The following is a 26,382-nucleotide window of genomic DNA, read 5'->3' as shown; positions in this document are numbered from 1 at the left end:
TCATGAAAGCACATTCACTGTATTTATTGGACTCAATTTTCAGCCAAACAATAGGCAGATTTATAGAGAGATAATAATACCAGGGGTGCATATAGTCCTTAAAGTAGCCAGCCATTTGAGATCAAAAGTACTGCATTAACTTAAGGACAAAGTTCAGAAGGGTTAGGAAAAACTGAGGAGTGGAAATGGGAAACACAGAGAGAAAGTGGTTAGTGATGTTACACAATGGGGATTGCAATTAATTACATGCAACATATGTGCATATATTGTTGAATGGAAAACTGATTTAATCTGTAAACCTTCATTCAGTACACAAATGAAAAGTTAAAGTAGAAAAAAGGAAGGAAGCACCAGCTCATTCAGGTGAAGCAACGTGATTTGAAATGTAATTTTTATTGGGTAATAATGAGCGCATTTGAAGATTAAAAAATTAAAAAAAAATAACCTAATGAGACATAATCTTCTGGATTCAAAAAACACTAAACAATTATTACCTCTAACAACCACAAGAGCAATAAAAACCAGTCTTCTAGATAAAGACAAGGAAAGCTGGATATTTCCGTAAGAACATGAAGTTTCCTGAAGTCTAACAATGACCTCCAAAGGTCTTATTTAAGTCTTAAATTCCACACACACAAAAAAATTGACTGATTTTCTCCAGATCCACATACAAAGTGAGACAATATTTTAAATGACCTCACTTTATCTTCAAAACGGCCATTGGGACAGTTCACTTAACACTATTTTGTCAAATTTACATAAAAGATGGCCTTCATATAGATGAGAAGAGTCATAAATACTCTGATGGGATTATTAGTTGAGGTAAGGAGAGGAAAGGCAGCTTCATTCATTCAGAAATAGCTCACCAGGTGTTTTCCTATGGACTTTCAGAACTTACCATCTGCTAAATGAAATGGTAGCCAGAACGTCTGAACTGATTAACTTTTACCCACAGAAAAATCTCTGTTTTTTCATTTATTAACATTTGTTTTATTTTTATAAGTCATTATCAATTAAAGAAGCAAAAATGATTATTATTATTTTAACCTATCTAAAAAATATCCTAACATAGCAGATTAAACTAGGTCATGTTTTCCATGATATATATATTACTCCCAAGCAGGTTCAGTTTCGTTGTCCACTAATAGTTACAACAGGGTCTGAAAAAATATGTGCTGGTTTGCCTGGGTGCTAAAAGCATCACCAATAATTTTGATTAATGTATCTTGACACTGAATGCATTAACCATACAATATTCTTCTTGCTTAAAGGCTAATTAGAATTCAAGTCAGCATGATACCTGCTTTTGAGGATTAGAGCAAGAACATTTGTTGTAATAGGAACCGCCAGGCATCCAGTTTTGGTAATGATTGATTTATAAAATTATTGAGGGGGGGAAAAAAAGAATGAGAAAGAGTCTGCTCCCCAAAATGCCTATTTCCCTTAAGGATCAAATGTGAGTATAAATTAAACATCTCAGTGGTTATGTTAAAAATGAACTACTATAGGAGGTTTATTTAAAACCAAAAAAATATACCTTTCTGACTTTTTTTTTTTCTTAACAGGATTACATCATGAAAGCACATTCACTGGCTTTATTGGAGGTTTCATTATGGCTGGTAAAAATCTCTGATTTCTGGTTGTATAAATTTCCCCAATTAGACTCTTAAATTACTCAACTGCTCAGCAAAAGTTTGCACAGGCAAGAAATAATTATAAGTAACAATAACCCAATGTTATCCTTTTAGCCAGTATTTCTGTCATTTTTTCTTTTAGGAACTCATTACACATCCTATGTTACTTCCAAATTTATTCCTCTTTTATTTCTAATAGGTGATTTGATGTTTCTGAGGAAGAAACCATGTCTCTAGTGGATTTAGAAAATCCGTTTCTATTAGATTACTGTGCACTATACTGAATCTTACAACAATACTGAATCTTAAAAGTGCCAAGGTAAATGCTTCTGCCAGCTGTAAAAGTTAGTTTTCATATAATGTAATGTCAAATATGATTTCTATCAATGAGACATAAAGGTAGTTAATGTCTCATATTCTCCCAGACCTCGGTTCTTGTTCTGAATGTCAAATTTGCAGTAACATGAGGACAGAGCAATGTCACCAAGCCTTTAGGGAAGGTACACTGTAAAAACTTCTTTGCCATTTAAATGATTTGCCCTTTCTGAAGTCATTCTTACTATATTATGCTTCCCTTGCCCCGCATGTTCTTTTAAAATATAGTGAAATAAACTGGTAGTATATGTTGAAAGGAGAAAAGCAAGCATTAACATTCCATATTTATAAAAAAAAAAAATGTCTTAAGTTAGGCAATGTAATAAGTGGGGCCTAGGAAAATTTCCATCATAAAATGTCAAGCTTTTCCTGTCAACAGTGCCAGGAAAGAGGATGGTGACAGTGCCTCGTCTTATGCCCAGAACACTGTGTTCCTTCATCTTTTGTTCCTGTAGTACATTTGGGTAACAGGACAAGGAGAACAGTATGATGTCATGTTTCGAGAGAAAGCGGATTATTTTACTGCTCTTAGAAGTAACATTTAACCAGCCCTGCAAAGGAACTTTCAGAATTTAATTAAATACACAGAATATAAATTGATTTATATTCTAGAGGTTAAAATGATTCACATGAGCAAAGAGTATATAGAACAGGTGTATGACCAGTATTTCCAATATATTGAGCTGTCTCAAGAGAAAGAAATAACAATAGCTAAAATTTATATGTATAGGGTTTTCGAGGAATGGCTAGTAAGGTTTGAACAGCCACATTTGCAGTTAGCTGTCCAGTGTTACCCTACAGTACTTACAATACACTTGACGATATTGTAAGAGCTGCATATACATTAATTCATTTAATCCTTGCAAGCCCTCTGAATTGTGGTCAATGTGGTCAGGATGAAACTAAAGGACAGACAGATTATATAATTTGCCCAATTTCATGCCACTGGTAAAAGATAGAACCAGAATTGTTCTCAAGTGGTCTGGCTCTAAAACTAAGTTATTTATTTATTTATTACTATCCCATAGTACTTAGTTAGAAGGGTAAGATGACCACAAGGATCCCTGGTGATACAATGTTTAAGCACTGGGCTTCTAACTAACCTAAAGGTTGGTGGTTCAAGCCTACTAGTTGCTATGTATGAAGAAAGTCCTGGTGACCTAAATATTTCAGCCTAGGAAGCCCCATGGACAAGTTCTATTCCGTCTGGTAGGGTCGCTATGAGTTGGAATCAACTCAATGGCACAGACCAACAAGACAACAGTAAAAACATAAGTAATGTATTTACATTTTCAAAATAACTGGGAAAAAAAATTTCTAATGGAAACATAGAAACATATCTTTCTATGTGATATCAGAAATGGTACTTACAATAAGTTTTACTTACTTGAATAATATTTGAAGGCTTATTTATAAAAATAATTTTCTGAGCTCAAAATATGTTTTAGAAGATCAATGCTTCCATGGTACATTGTACATAATTTAATTTTCCCAACTGAACATCTTTACACTATATGAACCATGAATGCATGAAATAGGAATTCCAAATGTCTTCCACATGGTGAGAGGGCTTTAGAATACATGTGCAGGAAGCTTAAAAGTACAGTAGTTTGAAATTAAGCTATTCCTGATCTTACTGACTTTTATTATGTATGCCTAAGGTATTAACACTTTTCTCTGATGGTGCCCTGAGATGATAGATAGATGAGCCTGCTCTCTGTATTAAGTCACTTTATTCATTTCCTGAAAGCTTTGTGGAAGGCATTTGGATGCTCATTAAGTTTCCAACCATTCCCCAAGATCAACAGGTGGTGAATCAAAGCTTGCCTGGTATGTCATGACTGATTTCCTCAACATCTTAGATATTACAAATGGCATTGCTGTAGTACCAGCAGACAAGAAGGGGATGAATAGCAACAGGAAATATTTCCAAAGCATAAACAAACAAGCAAATCTAGGAAGATTATGACTAATGTTCTTGCTACCCTCCATTCTAAATACATACAGGGTAGTTTCATTTTTTAGATGCTCTAACTCTTTTAGATGTCCTGGTGTGGGGCTGTAGGATAAGCACTGAACTGATAACCAGAAGGTCAGCAGTTCTAACCCACCAGCCACTCTCAGAAACCCTATACAGGGTTGCTATAAATTGGAATTGACTCAACGGCACACAACAACACTCATTCAAACCATGGCTTAGCTGCCCATAAAGGCAAGGTAAATTGAAGGTACACAAAACATTCCCAGTTAATGAAACCACACCACAACCATAAAATTATAAGCCTCAAACTCTACTCTTACAATTATCCAATGACTACTAATGACTCTGATGAATCTTTAAATTGTCAAATTTTCAAAATCATTTTATACTAAACACCTACTACATCATTAGGAAATCACAACTCTTGCACCTGAACCAGAGACAAAGCTTATTAACTCAAAAATAGAATCTATGATCAATAGATTTAAAATCTATTATCAATAGATTCTAAATCAAAAATAGAATCTAAATCACATGCTGAATAGTCTTCCAGCAGTATATATATGATAATTACTTTAAAAAGTCTCTCTAGTGAATGATGAAAGGGTCTTTTGCTAATTGATAACCCCTTCTCAATATGGCCACTTGGCAGGGTAAGGAAAATGAAAGAAAACACCAGAGCTACATGACCTTAACAAAATGGGTCGGGCAATTTCCTATGACATATGAATGAAAAGCATCTCCTTGAAGTGGCAACTTACCAACACAGCTCCCAATTAAAAAAAAAAGCTCAGAATATTAAGACTAGTTCACAGATAACTCGGGAAAGGCCAACGTGACTATAGAGCTACTAGTTTTACACTAAGTCCCCAAACCAAGTCCACTGCCATCGAGTCAATTTCAACTCATAGAGATCCTAGAGGACAGACTAAAACCATTCCATAGGGCTTCCAAGTCTGTCTGTTTCTAAGGGAGTAGTTGACTTCTTATTTCTCCATGGAGTAACTAGTGGGTTAGGACCACCAACCTTGAGGTTAGTAGTCCAACACTTAAACTGCTGCACCACCTGAGCACCTTAGTTTTCACACTAAAGAACATAAAGAAAAGGTAATAATAACAAAAGAGTAGCTGTCAAAATGACATTTTTTATTTCACAAGGGAAAAGCTAATTCCTTCATGCTGATATACACTTGCTCTCAACCAGGAAAGTGCCTCATGTTCTGGAGAAGGGACTAGATTTCACAGCCCTGTTGCTGCTGCTGCTGCCTGCTGTCCTGGTTGTTTGAATTCATAGTGACCCTCTACATTTTTACAGGAGAGCAACACCTCACCTTTCCCCTGTGGAGAGGTTGGATTTGAACTTGTGAGTTTGTGATTAGCAGTCCAACATGTAACCCACTATGCTACCAGGGCGTCTTTGTTAAGATGCATAAGTGAGGGCAAATCTATATTCTATTAAAGGGCAAGTGTGAGTTGTCCTTAAATGGGACGTTTGTAACCTGGGACAGCCTGTACGAAACTTATTAATAAAATATGCATGGTTGAATATGTGTATGTGTATGTATGATTAAACTCATTATTTTAGTATAAATTATTTTTAAATCATATTACTTTTAGTAGCTTACATTCTAAACACAACTTTAATAACCAAACAGTATACACAACTGACATTGAATCTCTGGAAGGCTCTAATCTGAGATTGATTCAAAATTCTATGACACATCTACTTGCATTATGTAACTCCAGCAAACAGTTCTATTAGTTTGAAAAAAAACAACCCAGCAACACAAAAACTGTAACACAGGAACTGATTTTAAAGGACCACTACACCAACAGTAATAAAATGCTAATCCTTCTCCGCTGTCATGAAAGTTTTGAAAATTGTCCAGTCTTTGAAGTAAAATGCTTTAAACTTAGTTTAAGCAATTATTTCAAAAGATACTTAGAATTTTTATGGGGACAGTGAATGTTGAGCTAAAACAGTTTATAAACATTTTCCGTGAGAATTATTGACAGGAAGGAGCATACCGCTAAGCATTTGAGAGGTATAATTAGGATGGATGAATCACAACAACAGCTGCTTAAACATCATATTTATGGGATATTAAGACTCCAATTCTGGGCAAAATCTGACAGGATCTTAAGAACAAAATTTAACGTGAAGGTAAAGAGAAATTCTAGATTTCAAGAATTCCTATGACTTCAAGCGAAGTGTCATTTACAGGCCATTTAGGTGACATAGTTGATTTAGTAGCGGAGTATGCAGTACAGATATCACCAGCCAATGTTAGCAGTAGCTGTGCTTATCTTTTAATTTTTCTTTTTAAAAGTACTTTGTTGAGATGGCTGAAGAGTATTTAAAGAATAACATTGTACTTTTATTTTTCTGTTGTTCCTATGTTCCTCCTGTTTGGATTATTCTCATAATTATAGTTCTGTGAGGCCATGACTGTCAACATAGTATTTACCTTTATCCCCGGAAGTCCAGGAAGCCCAGGAAGCCCTGGTTCACCCTACACAGGAAAATCACAGAGCATTATAGAGCGATATCCATTCGTTCACATCTGGAGAAAAAACACGGCAAATGTTCCTAGCACAAGAAGTGTGGCGAAATTATACAGTTCAGTCAACTCTTGACCACTTTGCAGATTAGTCAATGTGTTGTCAAATTTCTGCTTAGTTCGCTGCTCTTTAGCATCTCAACCAGAAGGTAAGAAAGAGGAGTAAAATGAGAGGTAACTCCTATGAGTATAGATTGTAACTCCTTTGGTAAAAGATTTTCTGGGGAGGCTGAAGAGACGGTGTGGGTGCAGGCCAATCACGCGTCCTTTTCAGTACCACATCACCTCAGATAATCAAGAGTTGGCTGTATGACAGATGGTCACATCAAAAGAATAATTAAACATTAAAATCTTGCTCACTTCAAAGTACAGTAAGCTTTCTTTTCCATTCCTGAAGGATGAGAAGACAAATGAATGTTTAAGAGTATCCTTAACCCTTGTATATATTTCTGACAATTGTTTGAATCTGGATAACCCTGATTAGCAGCTTAGGGCTAATGGTACCATACAGCTGTTCCTGAATACAGGTTTGAGATTAAGTGGTTCATTTTGGGTGAGCACATTGGAGTCAAACTAAACCTTCTCATTTTCACAGACTTGTCCAGATTATTTTAAGCACAAAGTATCATTTCAAGAGGTTACACAGCTTAGAATTTTTCTTTAATTCCACTAAAGAAACATAAAAGAATTATCGGAGAAAATTAACTTCCTTCTATATTTGTGTAAATCACATTTGAATACATAACACCATTTATTGATGGTCAGTAAGGGGGAAAAACTATTAACAGAATCATCAAACTAAGAATGAAGTGATATAGGAGGCATTTCTTTGAACAAAAATTCTCACTCGAAGGAAAATGTACTAAGGGAACCCAGATATTCCGTATTTAATATGAATTACTTTGAAACTATGAAAAGCCATACTTTGTTCTGCTATAAAAGGACTTTAGATACTGTTTATTAAACTGTGTAGTTAGACATAAGAAGGACAATGGCTTCTTGATAGTTTTGGTCAAATGTACTTCAGGAATGTAAAAGAAACACTATTCTGTGTAAAACTTCATAAACAAAAGTTTCCATTGTGAACAATAAGACTAAGATGAAGTTAAGTCAGAGAAAAAAGGATATATGTAACCTTTCTGATTTTATTTGTGCTACTGCATGACTGTTGTTGTTATTGTTGCTAAGAACTACTTAATTATTCCATTTAAAGAATACTTGTCAAGTTGATTAAACTTTATACAGATACCACAAAATATTTTATATTTTCATATTTTTTTTTCCTCTTTACCTAATACATTTAAGAAGATCCAGTAGAAAGGGATTGTATCCATATTTTACAGACGACTTTACTTTTGCTTTAAAAATAAAACATAGAGCCTTTGAAAACATAGTAATTTGAAATAGAACAAATCATCAATGAAAGTCAACATAGTTATGATAAATCTACAGCTTTTGTATTGCTTTGAAAATTTTCCCAAAGCTCAGAACATCCTATTAGAAATATCTATAGGGAGTAACACTGCTTTCCAACCAGAGTCCTTACCATACACTTGTTGTTGTTGTTGTTAAGTGCCATCGAGTCGGTTCCGACCCATAGCGACCCTGTACAGGGTTTCCGAGGGTGTAAATCTTTACGGGAGTAGAAAGCCTCATCTTTCTCCCGCGGAGCGGCTGGTAGTTTCGAACCGCTGACCTTAAGGTTCGCAGCCCGATTCGTAACCACTACGCTACCAGAGCTCCTTACACTTAGCGCCCATTAAATAAAAAAGGTTACTGTGATATTTCAAGGAATGATTATTATCCACACACATACACGAGACCCATGACTCATGTTTTCTAAGAATGAGAGAGGTGTATAAGATAATATGGAACATTTGTTCAATATAGAGTGAATACTTACATAGATTTTGCACATTTAGCAATTTCCTTCATTGTGTGTGTGTATGTAAAGTTATAAATGTACTTTTCAATGAACAAATATTTTAGAACTATATTATCCACACACATACAAAGACCCATGACTATAGTCTTGGACCTTTGTAAAATTTCCCTTTCCAAAATTTATATTTAATTAATGTATTAGCTGACATAATGAAAAATTACAAAATATTTACTCTCTCATATTTCCTCTTGTGGAGCACTGCTTAACATTTTTAGGGAGATATTTCTTTCTAAATAAATTCTACATCTTTATGGCATGAAAGCTTTTCTTTCAATTAAGACAGAATTTTTCAGTTCATTTCTCCATTCTCATCTGTTCATGGGCTCAGGAGCTCTCCTAATCTGAGTTCTTGGATTTACACTGTCAGTATCTAAGTCATAATTTTAAGGATGTCTTCTTTGTAGGACACTCTTATCTATCTTCAAAGTTAGGGCTCTGCTTTCATCCTAAGTTCTTGTTACTGTAGCCATTTACTGCTACAAATAGTTTAACTGTTGTAGTCCCTTTTGACTAGAGATCATATAATTTCACCTCTTTAAAATTAAAAAAAATATTTTTAATATATGGGAGAAATGAAGAATTACGTAATAAGAAGACACAACACCTATGGTAGGTATCGAAACAGAATACTTACACAATTATGCTACAAACACACACACACACAGACGCACATGTTAATTATTATACTCTACTGTTGAGGATATAAAAGGAAAAAAATCTATAATGAAATCATTCCTTTATAATGACTGTTACTCCCCAAATAGCAAACTTTCATACTAGGCAATATCACATAGCAGAAAGCGAATTAACAGCTTTTTGTTACATCATGGTAGCCTATACTCTTCTAGGAACATACTTAACACATGAGCTAAGTACTAACGGATTCACAGTACTCTGCTGTAATGGTACAAAACATACCACAGAAGACTGAGTAAGCTCTTGATTTGATTCTGCATTCAGTACAGTTTGTCATTTTCCCAATCTAAGTAAACAGCAACTGTGGAAATACTCTACTTTTAAATCAGTAAAATATTGTCATATCAGGTATTGGACAAAGGAAGTCATAAATAAGTTGAGAAAACACAATTGCATGAAATGGTAGGATCTAGCCTAAATGTTAATGAAAAAGATGCTATCCATTACCAGGCACATTTAAAACTGGGTTTTAAGCTTTTCATAAATTCATCCCTTCCTCTCAATATATTTTAAAATTAATTTTTAATAAAATGCAAAAGAAATTTAATATTTCCATGTGTAAACCAATAAACCCCTAGGTTCAATAAATCTAAGCTATATGTCTGAAAAATCATGATAAGGCAACATCTTCTTAAGCAATCAAGCACTCTGAAAACACTTGTTTCAATACAAGATTACAGCAGAGTTGTTTTTGTTTGTTTGTTTGTTTGTTTGAAGAGTTAGAGCAGTTCTTCTGATTTTTAAAAAGCAAATCACAGATTGAAGAGTAGTTGAGATTTACTCTTCGATTTTTAAAGTCTAAAAGATCTAAGATTAGGTCATCGGGGAACAAAATTGCATTTTCCAACCAAAGCAATTTCAGGAATCTCTGATTATATCACTAATTTTAAATTTACTACATAAAGCATCACTAGAACATTTTAGGAATTTAATAGTAACAATCAAAGAGTTCTGCTGGGTTATTTTGGAAAAGTTTCAACTTTACCTGAAACTGAACCTGATAAATTCTTGCTCACAGATTCTTAATTTCAAGACCAAAAAAAACACCTAAAAAGTACTTCAGCCCTAAGTGTTTAAAACAAAACAATAGTACTCCCAATGACTTCAAGGATATGGGAACATTATATTATTATTATGTTTTATGGGTCCCAACTTACTATAATGGTATTTAGTCTCGCTTCCCCTTTCTGCTAATGAAGAAAATTCCATTCTCCTATTCGTATTTCTTTCTACCAACCATTTCAGTTACTACTAGACAAAGGCAGAGTCATGGATTTCAGAGACTTAACGAAATGTGGAATTCACATTTACTTGTTAGCTATAATACATCTGTCATCTAAAATCTGACTGTGTTGGGCACTGATATCCAGATGCTCAGACGATAAAATGCTAACAGTTGTTTTCTGTCTCAGACTCAAATGAGAATGTGACTCTAACACATTCACTAATGTCCTCTAATTCATTGCTGATGTGAAGCACAAAGATAAAAATAATCTTAATGCATCCATAAATTGGTTTGTTAAAATGGTTTGGCTAGTATATCTAATGAAAACATATTAATAATTTGGGTTAAGTAACAAAAGAGTCATTGCATAAATGGATATGAGTCATAGAAGCAATTCTCATCAGGTAAGCATTTGAAACAAAGGAAAATAAATGTAATTTCTTATGAGTTGTTCATCATTCTCTATTGAGAAAGTTTAGTCACTAACCATTTCTTCTCAAGGAAGATGTTGTTATTGTTGTTAAATGCCATTAAGTCAGTTCCGAGTCATAGAAACCCAGTATAGGGTTCCCGAGGAGCAGTTGGTAGATTTGAACTGCCAACTTTGTGGTTAGCAGTCCAGTGCTTATCCTACAGAGCCACACCAGGACTCCATCGAGAAAATAGAAACATGCAAATTCTCTTTAAACATGCAGGGTAAGTTGTTGGTAGTCCAATGCAACTGATCTCTGTTAGTGTCAAACAGTTGAGTATATGCAGATTTAAGTTTATCAATCAGGTTTTTACTTATACAGTTTATTTTCACTTTGCTATGGCCAGATTCGAGATATATTAAAATGAAAAACAATCAATCAGTAACTGTTTGTATGCAAAGCATGAAAACTGCACCATTTGGCAATCAATTTTTTTTTTTTCTTCTGTATTATAGACTGGGTGGTAGATAAAAATGATGAATATGAGGCAGTAAAAAGAAGACAGAAGAAATGAGGATATTACCTTTTGCCCCGGACGACCAGATTCCCCAGGTTCTCCCTGTCCAAAGACAATCCAAGATGAAAGGGGCAGTCTTACAAGCAGTTTTCAAGGCCCTTATACCTTTAAGTATTGACACAGCCTCCTTGATTTCATGCATTTTATTCGGTTGCGCTACGCATCACTAGACATAAAACGTATTTCTGCTGGGAATATACCTAAAATTAATGTACAAATCATGCATACTTCCATAAAAGCTAATCACAAGAAATAGAGGCAAGATATCTTACTCCTTTATCTGATTTCCCACAGATATTCTCGGCTGTGTATAAAAGCAGATTATGCAGGAAAATACCAACAGAGTCATAACCATCAGAATTGGTAAAAAGGAGGAGAATGAAGAAGCTTGTGGAAATAAAAACTGTGACTCTTGGGTTATAAATACTTGTTGTTCATTACTAACTGCCATTGAGTTGGCTCTGACTCATAGTGACCCTGTATAGGGTTTGTGAGGAGCGGCTGGTGGGTTTGAACTGCCGACCTTGTGGTTAGCATTGCTAACCACACCCGGACTCTTACAAATACTTAGAAGACTATAATTACCTTAATTCCTGCAGCAGATGATCCAGGATCACCCTAAAATGAAACCCACAAAAATTATTCCATATAAATTAGAAATAAGGTAGGAATAGAAAACATCACAAACACATAGAGTCATTATTGACAGGGATCCTCAAAGGGGCCCCATGACTAATGGGCTGAAATTCACTCCATAAGCCTCTCTGACAATATGTCAGTTGTTAAGATATCAACAAACTCTAAGATAAACACTGTACTTCCTAAAAATATGTGTTTCCTTTGAATGCAAAATACATCAGGCTACATTAAATATATATATCAATATGAATCTCTTCCTTTGACATAATACTAAGAATGCATTTTTAGGCAGTAACTTATACTTTAAGGATCTGGAATCTTTAGTTTTATTTATGAAATTTATTCATGCCACTGGCTATCATTTACTGAGAGTTTCCTGACCCTGGTGACCTTCAGAAAGTCAGGGTTCAACAGAAAAAGTCAAAGGGTAACAATGTCGGGTTGGGGAAAGTCATGCACCAGATCAGTTAGTTTTCCTCATGTCCAGCTTTACAGGATTTTATTGAAATGCAGTCACTGTGAAGTTATAAGATGATGTATGCCTTGTGAGTGATGGTACACTTGTCAGCTTTCAGATAAAATCTGGATAGAAAATCTGATTTTCAATAAGGTACTTGTATTCCACTCAGATTTCATAGAGGATGACTATATTTGTAAAGCAAATATAATTAAGTATGTAAGGCTATTTGAGGAAAGAATATGGAGAATAGCAGGGAATACTGCTTATATCAATGAGGTTAGCAAAAGACCTACATGTCAAGCTTTGTGTAGTTGTTGCTTTCTGTCACATGAATGTTAAAAGAAAGGGTGAAGAAAACTTAGTCACTTGAGATTACATCAGGAAAATAGAAGCATATTCAGATTTCCTCAGTTGCCTTATCTGTGCAAGTTATCAAGGAGCTAGTCTAGGGTCTATTTCCTTGTTCGAATTTTTTGGACAATGCATAAGGAAGACTGTAGAAGAATTGATGCATTTGAGTTATGATGTTGGAGAAGAATATTAAAAGTACCATGGACTGCCCAGAAGAATAAATAAATCTGTGTTGGAAGAAATACAGTCAGAAGACACCTTAGAAGCCAGGATGCTGAGACTTCCTCTCTCATACTTCAGACATGTTGTCAAGAGGGACCGGTCCCTGAACAAGGACACCATGCTTAGTAATGTGGAGGGTCAGTGAAAAAGAGGAAGACCCCCAGCAAGATGGAGTGGCACAGAGTCAGCAGCAATGGGCTCAAGTTTGATGGAAAGTTTGAGGATGGCACAAGACTAGGCAGTGTTCCAGTCTGTTGCCCATAAAGTTGTTATAAGTTGGAACTGACTCTAGGGCACCTAACAAAGATAACAACAAGACTCCTAAAGGTGCTCATAAAACTCTTTTAAAGATAAAGTCTCAGGACTTTGTATGTAGAGCGCTTGTTCTCTTCTCCCAACTCGTCTGCCCTCTTCACTGGTGGACTAGGTGCATGCCCCTCACACACACACCTTCCAGTGGAGGAGGCAGCATGCTCTGTGCATGTCCCACAGGGCTCATTTGGCTCATTATGTGTTTATACTTTCTGCTTTGTATTGTCTAGCACTTCACTATAGTTTGCTGCATGTAAGCAGATCTGGTATCTATATTAATTCAGTACCTGGCCCATAATATATGCTCAATACAATGAATAAACAAGTCTCAAAAAGAAAAATTTAAGCAAGTAGCAGCTAAGGAAAAAAATAACAAAAACTTTAAGAAGTGGAAAAAAATTTAAGAAGGTGAAGGAAACATCAAATTAGTAGACTAAGGAAACAAGTATGTTATTGACTGATATTTGTTTTAAGGAACGTTGGTGGGTCAGTGACTAAGTACTTGGCTACTAACCAAAAGGTCTCTTGTTGAAATGCACCAGCAGCTCCAGAGAACGATGTGGCAATCTGCTCCTATAAAGACTGTTGTTGTTGTTAAGTGTCTATGAGTCAGTTCCAACTCATAGCAATTCTGTACAGGGTTTCCAAGGAGCTGCTGGTGAGTTTGAACCTCTGACCTTGCCATTCAAACACACCTTGTGGTCCAGTGCTTATCCTACAGCGTCACACCAGGACTCCTCTGTAAAAGTTTGTTGTTGTTAAGTGCCATCGAGTTGGTTCTGACCCATAGCAACCCAATATAGGGTTTCCAAGGAGCAACTGGTGAGTTTGAACCATCGGCCTTGTGTTCAAACTGACCTTGTGGTCCAGTGCTTATCCTACAGCGCTACACCAGAACTTCTTATGGGGCATTCTACTCTGTCTTATAGACTCACAAATAACTCCACAGCAATCAGTGTGGTTTTCATTGCCATTCCCAAGTGAACATGAAAACATAAACATAAAAAGGATCCCCAATACTAATGTATTACTGCAGAATGATACTGTTTATCCTCCCAAATCATCAACATCCATTGAGTTCTGAATGGAAAGTGAAATGAACGGAGCTAAAAAAACACCACACTTCAATGTGCACTAAATCAATTCTATGAGCCTTTATCATAAATGACTGAAGGTGGCAATATTTAACACAATAAGAACTTTGTATTTCTATAAGCAATTTTGATTTTGTCAAGTCCCTTCCTCTATCTCAACCATACCTAATGAAACTGCCAAGGGATACAGCAAATACTAATTTTTCCACTTCATAGATGAGAAAATGGAGGAAATTAAAGGGCAAGTAAATCTTGGGTTTCCTAAAATCTATGCCATGATTTTTAAAATTGAAAAAAGAAAGGAAGTATTGGTTTATTTCAATTTAACAACAGGGTATAATGATTGTTATAAACTTATAAATAAATAAGCAAGTGGTATGTATTAATGGTAGTTAAAAATTTTTTAAGTGTTTAAATACCAAATGACTAACTAATTCACTCATGAGAATAGAAAATAGATTCAGTTCTCCTAGGAAATGGATGGAAAGGAAAGGACAGTTGCCTAAAAGGCTGATTTATTTGTTGAAATCTGAGCAGTTTCGTTTTCATGGACAACAATAAGTGATATTTTCACTCTCTTTAAAAATAACAAAAACTTAGAACTGTGAAATCCCAAGGAATTTTTATAACTTTTAAGTAGCAAGGCAACTGCTGGAAGACATTCACAAGTTAAACAATTTAAAGGATACTGTTGGAAACTGTGGATATAAAACAATGAATGTTTATAATCCTCCTTCCTCCAAAAGTAAAAATGAATATAGGATTAAAGTAGGAAAAAAACACGACTCAAGTATACTCTTGGCTTTGAGTCGGTTATTTGGGAATTCAAAGCTTCAGCAGAAAAAGTGGGAAATACTATGAGAAGACACCCGAGATCAAGGAATTTGACTTTACCATTGCTTATTCAATCCATTAGGAGTTTCTATTTTTAATCTGTGAATATTTTTAAACACAACACTCAAGCATGTGTTAATAAAGCACATGGGGCTTTATGAAGTGCATTGTTGTTAAGTGTCGGTGAGTCAGTTTTGAATTATAGCGACCCTGTATAGGGTTTCCAAGGAGCGGCTGGTGAGCTCGAACCAACAAGCCTGAGGTTCAAATAAGTTTTGCAGTCTAGAGAATTAACCTGCAGAGCCACACGAGGACTCCATGAAGTGCATGTTGTTGTTAATTGCAGTTGAGTTGGTTCCTGTACAGGCTTTCTAAGGAATGGCTAGTGAGCTTGAACGCCAACCTTGCAGTTCAAACTATGAAGTGCATAAATGGACATATTTCAAATACTTACTGAGCACCAATTGTGTATCACTCATGTCCTGGATGTAGGGATACTTGGAAATGGGGAGAAACCGTTGAACAAGACAATTTAACTTCTTGCCGTTAACCTGCATTTATAATAATTATTTTGCAAGAAGCTGGATTATATGAGTGTGGCTATCAGGATTGGAGGAAGATTCATTAACAACCTGAGGCATGCAGATATCTGTAAAGTGTTCTAGAGCAAAGATAACAGTTTAAGGATTAAGACACACCTGACCTAAGCCAAGGTATCTTCAATTGCCTTATATGCATTCAAAAATTAGACAATAAAAAGGGAAACTGTAGAAGAATCGATACATTTGACTTACGGTGCTGGAGAAGAATATTAAAAGTATCGTGGGCTGTCACAAGAATAAGGAAATTTATGTTGGTATAAGTACAGCCAGAATGCTCATTAGAAACCAAGATGTTTCCATTTGGTCTATCATACATACTTCAGACATGTTATCAGGAGGGATCAGTCCCTGGAGAAGGACAGCATGCTTGGTAAAGTGGTGGGTCAGCAGAAAAGGGAAAGACCCTCAGTGAGATGGATTGGCACAGTGGCAGCAGCAGTAGACTCAAGCATAGCAATCATTGTGAGGCTAGCACAGAACCAGGCAGTGCTTTGTTCTGTTGTTCATAGGGTTGCTAAGTGTCATAGAGTCGGTTCTGCCTCATAGTGACCCTTATGTGGTTTCCAAGGAGAGACTGGTGGATTTGAAGCACTGGTGGCTAACAGTCCAGTGCTTATCCTACAATTGTACAAAGACATACACACACATATGTGTGTGTTAAGTACTGTCAAGTTGGTTCCAACTTATAGTGATCCTGTATAGGGCTTTCTGAGAAGAAGCTGGTGGGTTTGAACCACTGATGTTGAGGTTAAGAGTCCAGTGCTTATCTTACAGTGACACACAAAATCGCACACACACACACACACATATTGTTGTTAAGTACCATCGAGTCAGGTCCGACCCATATCGACCCTATATAGGGTTTCCAAGGAGCAGCTGGTGAGCCTGAGCCACCCACCTTGCAGTTTAAACAGCTTTGCAGTCTGGTGCATTAACCCACAGTGCCACACCAGGACTCCATATATATATTATTGACTGAAAATCTAAAATATACTTTCTCTTTCTTGAAATGTAGTATAAAAAGAGACTGTCATGTTGCGGACATTTTGTGTCCATCAAAATGTTTCATAATTTTTTCATATTGTAAATGTCGCATGTGAATTTATAGACTTGTAATTTTATAGACTTGCAATCGATTTGTAATTTAAAGTTCCAAAAAGCATTTTTCAATAACGACAACCTCAGAAGAATCAATGCACCTGAATTATTGTGTTGGTAAAGAATATTGAAAATATTGTGGACTCCCATAAGAACAACCAAATCTGTCTTGAAGATGTTCTTTAGAAGCAAGGATGGTGAGAATTTGTGTCTCACGCTTTATTCATGCCAGGTGCGGTCCCTGGAGAAGGACATCAAGCTTTGTGCAGCAAAAGGTCAGAGAAAAAGAGGAAGACCCTCATTGAGATGGACTGACACAGTGGCAGCAACAAATGGGATCAAACATAACAATTGTGAGGCGGGCTCAGGACTGCATAGTGTTTTATTATGTATAGGGTCGCTATGAGTAGGAATTGAGTGGCAGCACCTAAAATCAGCAACATATGTTTGTGAAATCTGGCCAATGAAGCAGAAGACAGAAGAATTATTGATGCATTCAAGTTGTGGTGTCAGTGAAGAATACTGAATACACTATGGACTGCCAGAAGAACAAACCAATAAGTCTTAGAAAAAACACAAGCAGAATGTTTTTTAAGTGAGATGGTGAGGTTTTGGTTCACTTACTTTGGACACATAAAGACCAATTACTAGAAAAAGATATTATGCTTGGTGAAGTAGATGTCAACCAAAACAAGATGGATTGATAAACAGTCCAAACAAATGACTCAAATATACCAACCATCATGAAGATACCACAGGACTAGCAATGCTTTGTCCTGCCATAAACAAGTTCACCATGAGCAGACTTGACAGCAACTGACAGCTGACACCTAAATCACTCAGCCATCATTGGCATGAAACGTACTGATGAGACAAAAAAATATGAGTAAAATTTAAGATGCCACTGATAAATGGTGGCTTGATAGAAGGAAGGATGTTGTCCACACAGCAGGCTACCTACCTCCTCTTTATGTGCAGCACAGGGGTTAAACACACAAGCCCTGGTAAGAGTGCCACAGCTTTCTGGCTGGGCCCATTCTTAATTCACTGTATCTTCAGAATAAGCACACACATATTACAGGAAAATATCCTACTATTTTATGAAAATAAGAAACAGTTAAAAGTAAAGAAAAAAAAGTTTTCATGCAATATGTCTTTATTATGATCCCTCTAGACCTGGTAGAGCAGTATTTATCCATTGGGCTACTAAGCCAATTTGAGTCCAGTTTGAATCCAGCAGGTGATACTAGGGAGAATGATGAGCTTTTCTGGTCTCATAATTATTTGGAGCCTCAGAAACCCAATACAAGGCCACTATGAGTCAGAACTGACTCAATGGGACACCACCGTGATCCCACTGTGCATGAGGAACTTCATTTGGTGCTGCAAACAGAAGTTTTGTATCATATAGTGTTTTGTTTTTCTGGCTGGTTGTTTATTTACTTGGCTGCCTTTTCTTTTCCAGTGAGCTGGAGGCTCAATTAAACTAGGAATTACAATAGACCATGATAAGGGTTAAGAAAGATCGTAAAGCGTCCTTTTGGAGGAGTATAAAACATGATCTAACCAATCTCTAGGACATTGAACGACCACCCTATAGATAGTGCACTGAAGGATGAATAAAATTAGAAGATGAACAAGGAGGACAGAGGGCAAGAATGTTCTAAGCAAAGGAAATAATGTGTTAAATTAGGGAATGTCCAATACCTATTAGAATGAGAAAAGGCCTTTTTTTTTTTTTTTTTTTTTTTAAGGCCTTCTGTTTTGATTCAAAGAAACAGAGGTAATTGGGTTGGTGACTCCAAATACAGATATGACTCATAAAAAGGCTGAGTGGATGCAAATCAAAGATGACCAGAGATGCTGTAAAAAGTAAAGTAAGAAGTAAACATAATTATAGGGAAGTATACTGGTGTGGCATTGAAGGATAAGCACTGGATTGTAAGGTTGATGTTTCAAACTCACCAGCCGCTCCTCGGACACCCTTTATGGGGTTGCTATGAGTCAGGACTGATTTGTCAGCACTTAATAACAACAACAAAGACTGGGGGAACAAAGAAAATGAAGGTACACACAGGTAATGCCAAGAAAGTGAAGTGGAACTTGTGAATCTGATATTTGTGAATGATAGGCAGTGTGGCCAAGCCATTCATTCTACTGGACAAACAAAAAGGTAAAAGAGTCATTGGTACATACTACTCAAGGCGTCCTGGTATGGGGCTGTGGGTTAATGCGCCAGACTGCAAAGCCGTTTGAACCGCAAGGTTGGTGGTTCAAGCTCACCAGCTGTTCCTCAGAAACCCTATACAGGGTCACTATGAGATGGAATCAACTCGATGGCATTTAACAACAACAACAACAACAGCTCAAAGACTAGAACATAACACTTCAATTATAATCTACACATGATTAAAATCAGTCTTTGGCAGATCATTCTTAACCCTAGAGTACACCATGGTTGTTGGCCAGAGAAAAACTCAGCCTGGTGCTTTTTAGGTTCTACAGCATTTCCAGATGACCAGTCTGGAAAGGTTTAGATGGCTTTACCATCCAAATGCACTGAGTTGGATCAAAAGAAGGAAAAAAAAAAATCCTATTAAAGTGAATCAGTCAATGATGTAATTTACTACATCAATGGCAGAAATGAAACATTTATTTTATTCTACATCCCAAACTTGGTATATGATGAATGAGTTTCACATACTGAACAAAGAGGCCATGAGAAGAGTGTTTCCAACATGCTGGAAACAAATTATATGACAGAAGCAGGAAATGTTTAAAAAACACATCAAAAATTATATTCCAATTACAGCATTCTAGGGGATGAATGCCACAGGTCAGATTACATATTATACGTTACAGATTCCTATTTACAACATCCTGTTTAGACCCCTTGAAAGTTTATAGAAATGATTTCCATTTTTAACTGAAGCATACCTTATACTTAATTTAGCTGACTAATAAAACTTCTTGTTCCAAAGTAGAATAGCAACCAATCTAGTTGATTTTAATTTCCATGGGGGTAAGAAGACCTGACATTTATTGAGATTTTACTATGTGTGAGTCAGTATGAAAAATTATTTGCATTAATATATAAAAAATAATTCCTTTGAGATAAATTTAGATATTTAAAAGAAAAAAGTTGCTTTACTACTAGAAAATTTAAAATTTTAAATGTCTCATTAAAGAAACAATCATATCCTAAGTTTTAAACATGACTTTAAAATGCATTTCCTAAAGCATTAAGTTCTCTACATAAATTCACATAGACATAGTTCAAACTAGGCACAAATTATTTTCACTCTAAGAAACTGCTCTTTGCTTTTCTTTTCTTAATGAAGGATTTTCTCCCTTTAAGCAGAGGTTGGTAAGTATGGTCCAATGATCAAATCCAGCTACCACCAGTTTTTGTATGACCAAGTTCCTAAAAATTGTTTTATATTTTTAAATGCCTGGGGAAAAAAAATGAAAGAACAATAATATTTCATGACATGTCAAAATTACATAAAATTAATATTCCAGCATTTGTAAATAAAATTTTATTGGAACACAACCACACATTTGTTTGCATATTGTCTATGCCTGCTCTCTCACTACATATGCAATTCTGAGGAGTTGTGACAGAGTCCATATGGCCCACAAACCTAAAATAATTATTTTCTAGCTTTTAACAAAAAATGTTATCTGGCCCCTGCTTTTAAGCATAAACAAGATAATTAAGTATGAGTATAACATTCAGGTTTATACATCTGAGCTTTCAAATTCTGACTTCAAAATTAGTCTGGGTAACTCAAAGGGAACATATGAGCAGGCATGTGAGCTCAGTGGAGAACGCTTTGGTCTACACTTGAGTGGAAGTGGGGGAAAGTAAAGAAGATATGGACTGAGCTCAATCATGTTCCATAGACTCCTGTTGACCTTGAGATGAGAAAGAGAAGAGGAAGGGCTGGTTGGTCTGAAGTTTGGGGAGACTTGGGAATTCCTGAGTCCACGGACAGTGACCTAGTCACGGAGGGCTAGAGCTGAGAGTGAAGCATCCAGCTGATACGAAGTGTGGGGAGATACACAAGAATGCCCAAATTTGCAGATAGTACCCATTTGACCTGTCTTCAATGGCTTGATGACCAGAGCTCAACTAGAGGAAGATAAAGAAATTTGATAAAGGAACCAAGTGTGAACTGCTACCATTTGATGGGCTTGACCTATACTTCTGGATGTAGTAGTTCAAAATACCAACTGAGAGGGAAGAAGTCTTCACATCAAGTATCAAGCCTATTATCTCGGTATACAGGGTTGATAGCTATGGGCAACTTAGACATTGGCTACCTAAAATGGGGGCAGGTGGCTATAAAGGTATGAAATGACTGACATAAGTTTTCAAGAGGGAGTGTAGTTTCAGAGTGTGCAGGGGAAGGTAAATTCCCACTGAATAGTTTTCATCTTGTCTAGATGGTTCTGGTGAAAGGAAATGGGGACAGGATTCTTTTGATTCAATAGTGAGTAACTGTTATCACACCTAATTGCAATGGTCACAACTATAAAGGTAGATGTTTTGTAACATAAAGGGGGGAGTAGTTAATCTTACATTCCAGGAACAGAGGACCTTAGGACCATCATGAGTGGAATGTGGGACTCTAACTAGAGAAGCAGGAACACCAGAGATGGAGGCAGAGATGATGGCATGGAGAGACAGAGCAGCTGAGGACTCTAGACTCATGGAAAGAGAAAGGCTGTGTGCTGGTGGCTGGGAGTCAGGCTTGCAGAATGTGCCCTTGGGTTGTTTCAATAATTATATATTCCTGAGTGTTTCTGTGTACATTAAAAAAACAACAACAAAAAAAGAGGGAATAGAAACCAATACTGCTAAATAATGCCTGGAGGGGATTGTAATCATCGTAATGAAACAAAATATGATAGGATGAGTGCAAATCCGATGTTCTCCCATGTAAACTCAGTTCACAACAAAAGCTTTAAAAAATAAAGAGTAGTCAGGGTAGATCATTGTTCTCATTAGTACTGAACATTTTTCTGCACTTGACAGAAGAGTGAAATGGGTCTACAGCAGTAGTTATCAAATGGAGAAGTTTTTTCCAAGGGGTATTTGGCAATGTCTGGAGACATGTTTGACTGTCACAACTGGCATCTAGTGGTTGACGGCCAAGGATATCAAAACAGATCCTACAGGGCAAAGACAGGCCTCTGCAGCAAAGAATTATCTAGCTCCAAATCCCAATAGTGCCGAGGTGGAGAAACTCTAATTTACAATGTTAGGGTAAGTGAATAGGAGGAAAAAGATCAGTAGTGGTGGCAGAAGAAAAAGGTCAGTAGAACCATACAATTAAAAAATAAATAAATAAAAAATCACCAAATATAAAGAACAGAGGCGCAGAATATGGACAAGAGAATTAAAAAAAAAAAAAAAAAAAAGTCTATCGCCTGAGAAAAAATGATCACTAATTTTATATTGGAAAAAAGAGACCTCGAATAACCAAAGCACTATTTAAAAAGAACAAACTTGAAAGTGTCCCACTCCCATATCTCAGAATTTACTACACAGCCATAGTGGCCAAAACAGCCTGGTACTGGTACAATGAAAGATACATATATCAATGGTACACATTGAGACCCCCAAAATAAATCCATCCATGTACAGTCAGCTGATTTATGACAAATGGCCAAAACACATTAAATGGGAAGGGATAGTCTCTTTAAGAAATGGTGCTTGCAAACTGGAAATCCATTTTCAGAAGAATGAACCAAGACCCATATCTCACACTATACACAAAAACAAATTCAACGTGGATTGAAGACCTAAATGTAAAACCTAAATATAATTGAAGACTTGAATTATAAAGATCAGCAATGGCAAACACAGACTATCAAACATTACAAAAACACAAATAATAGAAGACAAAATAGATGACTGGGACACCCTAAAAATTAGACACTTATGTGCATCAAAAGATTTCACCAAAGAGCAAAATGGGAGTCCACAGACTGGGAAAAAAATATTTTTCAAAGATATATTAGAAGGGACTAATTGTTACAGTTTCTAGAAAACTGCATCACCTCTTTAAAAAAAAAAGACAAATAATCCAATTTGAAAATGGGCATAGGACAGGAATAGATACTTCACCAAGAAAGGCAGTCAACAAGCATGAAGAAATGTTCACAATCATTAGCCATTGTTGTTGTTGTTGTTGTTAAGTGCCATCGAGTCGGGTCCGACCCATAGCGACCCTGTACAGGGTTTCTGAGGGTGTAAATCTTTTCGGGAGTAGAAAGCCTCATCTTTCTCCCGCGGAGCGGCTGGTAGTTTCGAACCGCTGACCTTAAGGTTCGCAGTCCGATTCGTAAGAGAGACACAAATCAAAATAACAATGAGATATCATCTCACACCAGCATTAAGAGCAAACACTGAAAACGAGAAAACAACAAATGCTGGTGAGGGTGTGGAGAGACTGGGACCCTCTTACACTGCTGATGGGACTGTAAAATGGTTAACACTATGGAAAACAGTATGGCACTTCCTCAGAAAGTTGGAAATAGAAATACCATATGATCCAGCAATCTCTCTAGTTGCTATATAGCTACAAGAAATAAGAGCCAGGATGGGAGTAGATATATGCTCATCACAGCACTATTCACAACAGTAAAATGATGGAGTCAGTCTAATACTCATCAATGGAAGAGTGGATAAACAAACTTAGGTACAAACACGTAATGCAATACTATGCAACACTGAAGAATAATGATGAATCTTTGAAACACCTCACAACATAGACAAACATAGAGGACATTATGTTGAGTGAAATTAGTCCATCACAAAAGGACAAACATTGTATGAGATCATTATTGTAAAAACTTAAGAAAAGAGTTTAATACTAAAAGAAACATTCTTTGATGGTTAACAGGGGAGGGAGAAAAGGGAGAGTAATTCACTGGCTGGAGAGTAGACATGTTAGCTCAAGTGATGGGGAAGGCAATATACAAGAAGGGGAAGGGCGATAAACAAGAAGAGGGAGGGTGGCACAAGAATGATGAAGACATGTGAAGACACAGAGAAGTATGCATGGGCTAAAGGGGCCAGAGGTAAATAGTGATATATACACAACCTAGGAACAACAGTGTTCTGTGTGTAGGTACATGCACAGAGGGATCGGCTGAATGGGTGCAGGAGGACGAGTGGGATATACATGCATTTCTATATCCCACAAATATATGAACTTGAAAGAGGATATTTGTACTTGGGTATTTACCTTTCTTGCAAACACAGTTATGAATGTAGTGGAACATACAGCATGCAAAAAGATGAAAACTTCGTAGATATTGTCAAACATCTCTAAGACAATGAGTTGCTGGGCCTGGGGGCTCAGGACCATGATCTCAAGGGATACCATGGCCAGTTGTCATAAACAAGACAACAAAGACAATGTTCTACATCCAACTATGGTGACTAGCATCTGAGATCTTGAAAGTTCAAGAACAGTCATCAAAGGTGTAGCTATTGGTTTCTCCATGTGTGGATGAAAGAAGAGTAGTAAGAATTGAAGAGGCTTGGAATCAATGAGTCCAATGGACCAATGGAACATGTGAACATCAGTCTCCATGACTCTGAGACCAGAAGAACTAGATGGTGTCTGGCTACCACTACCAACTGCTCTGAAAGGGATTACATTGTTGTTGTCGTTAAGTGCCATTGAGTCGATTCCAACCCATAGCAACCCTGTTTAGGGATTCCAAGGAGCAGCTGGTGATCTTGAACTACCGACCTTGCAGTTCAAATGACTTTGCAGTCTGACGCATTATCCCACAGCATCAAACCAGGACTCTGGGATTACATTGTTGTTGTTATGTGCCGTAGAGTCGGTTCCGACTCATAGCGACCCTGTACAGGGTTTTCGAGGCTGTAAATCTTTACGGGAGTACAAAGCCTTATCTTTCTGCCATGGAACAGCTGGTAGTTTCGAACTGACCCTGAGGTTAGCAGCCCGATTTGTAACCACTATGCTACCAGAGCTCCAAGATTACATTAGAGGCTTCCAAACAGAAAGGGAGAAATTGTGGAACAAAAAATTGTGGGGGAAAAATGTTATTTTTAACAAAAAGCACACACACACACAAAACAGTCTAGGTTACTGGTCAGAAAGAAACTGGAGGAACCTGAGACTATGGTAATCAATACGCCCTTCATGTTTGAAGAGTAACTCACCCTGTGGCCTAATTTTCAGCCAAATCGTACATAGGTGTACAGTGGGGACAACAACACTAGTAAGGTAGGGTCACCATGGGACAGTTAATCATTCAAAATCAAAGAGCAACATCTTCCTAAGGACACAACTGAGACGGAATGAGAAAGTGAGTGGAATGCAAATAGAAACCACAGGGAGGAAGCAGGATAACTTTTGCTGCATGCAGAGAATTGCAATCGTTGTGAGGAAACAAAGTGCATGATTTGTTGAATGTAAAAGTGATGATCCTGTCTGTAAATCTTCACTCAATTCACAATAAAAAGTTTCTTTGAAAAATCGATCCCCTTGTCAGGTGGGCATGATAGAAACAAAAAATAAAACAAAATGAAAACAGTCTATCTCCTTGAGAGTCTGGAACCCAGTGCGGTTTGTGAACCCTCCTTCCCTATTCAGAACCCAGCAGGGGTTGTTAGCCATCAGCAACCTACTACTATTGTTGCTGCTAAGTACCAGCAAGGAGGTTCCTACCCATAGCGACCCTGTTAGGGTTTCCGAGGAACAGATGGTGAGCTTGAACTAGCAACCTTGCAGTTCAAATGCAGTTCTGGCACATTAGCACACAGGGCCACACCAGGACTCCTACCTATAATTAATCTTCCCTTTAACCAATTTTCAGTGCAGGTACAAAATCAGTTATGTCATGTATCCTAGACACCTCTGTAACGGAATTCATCTTGGAATCTCAGACACCATCATGGACACCAGACACAAGCACAGTATGGAGAAATAAAGAAACACAAAAACAGAACGACACTAACAGGAAGGCCCGCCCCTTTTTTGAACTCTGGCAGACCCACTTCCGCAGTTTAACCTCTCACTATAAAACTTCCTTAGACTGTGAGCACAGGGAGGCTCTATATCTATGACATGACTTCACTACAGGTAAATTCCAAACTTTAATTAACCTCTTTCAAACAATATTTCATGACTGTTCAGTCTTCTGTACCTCGAATTCGTATTAAGAAGAAACTGAGAATTCAGTCTAATTTCTATATCAGGACTACTCCTCAAATATAAACACAATAGCTATTTAGTTGTTGTTGTTAAGTGCCGTCGAGTCGGTTCCGACCCATAGCGACCCTGTACAGGGTTTCTGAGGGTGTAAATCTTT

The 26,382-nt window shown here is 36.8% G+C and overlaps 1 protein-coding gene across 1 annotated transcript in view; it reads right to left on the bottom strand.

Moving 5' to 3' along the window:
• COL25A1 (collagen, type XXV, alpha 1) overlaps nt 1–26,382 on the bottom strand; it is a 668,242-nt gene that overhangs the window by 92,393 nt on the left and 549,467 nt on the right. The window contains exons 16-18 of the mRNA XM_006869318.1: nt 11,993–12,025; nt 11,414–11,449; nt 6,459–6,503 (exon numbers count right to left, since the gene is read on the bottom strand). Of these exons, the coding sequence (XP_006869380.1) occupies nt 6,459–6,503; nt 11,414–11,449; nt 11,993–12,025 (114 nt within the window). The remainder of the gene's footprint in view (nt 1–6,458; nt 6,504–11,413; nt 11,450–11,992; nt 12,026–26,382) is intronic.

Source organism: Chrysochloris asiatica, unplaced genomic scaffold (assembly GCF_000296735.1).
Source record: "Chrysochloris asiatica unplaced genomic scaffold, ChrAsi1.0 scaffold00129, whole genome shotgun sequence".
In the NCBI taxonomy this organism is placed as follows: domain Eukaryota; kingdom Metazoa; phylum Chordata; class Mammalia; order Afrosoricida; family Chrysochloridae; genus Chrysochloris; species Chrysochloris asiatica.
Note: the sequence above shows the minus strand (reverse complement) of the source record. Positions and strands in the feature narration are given on the sequence as shown.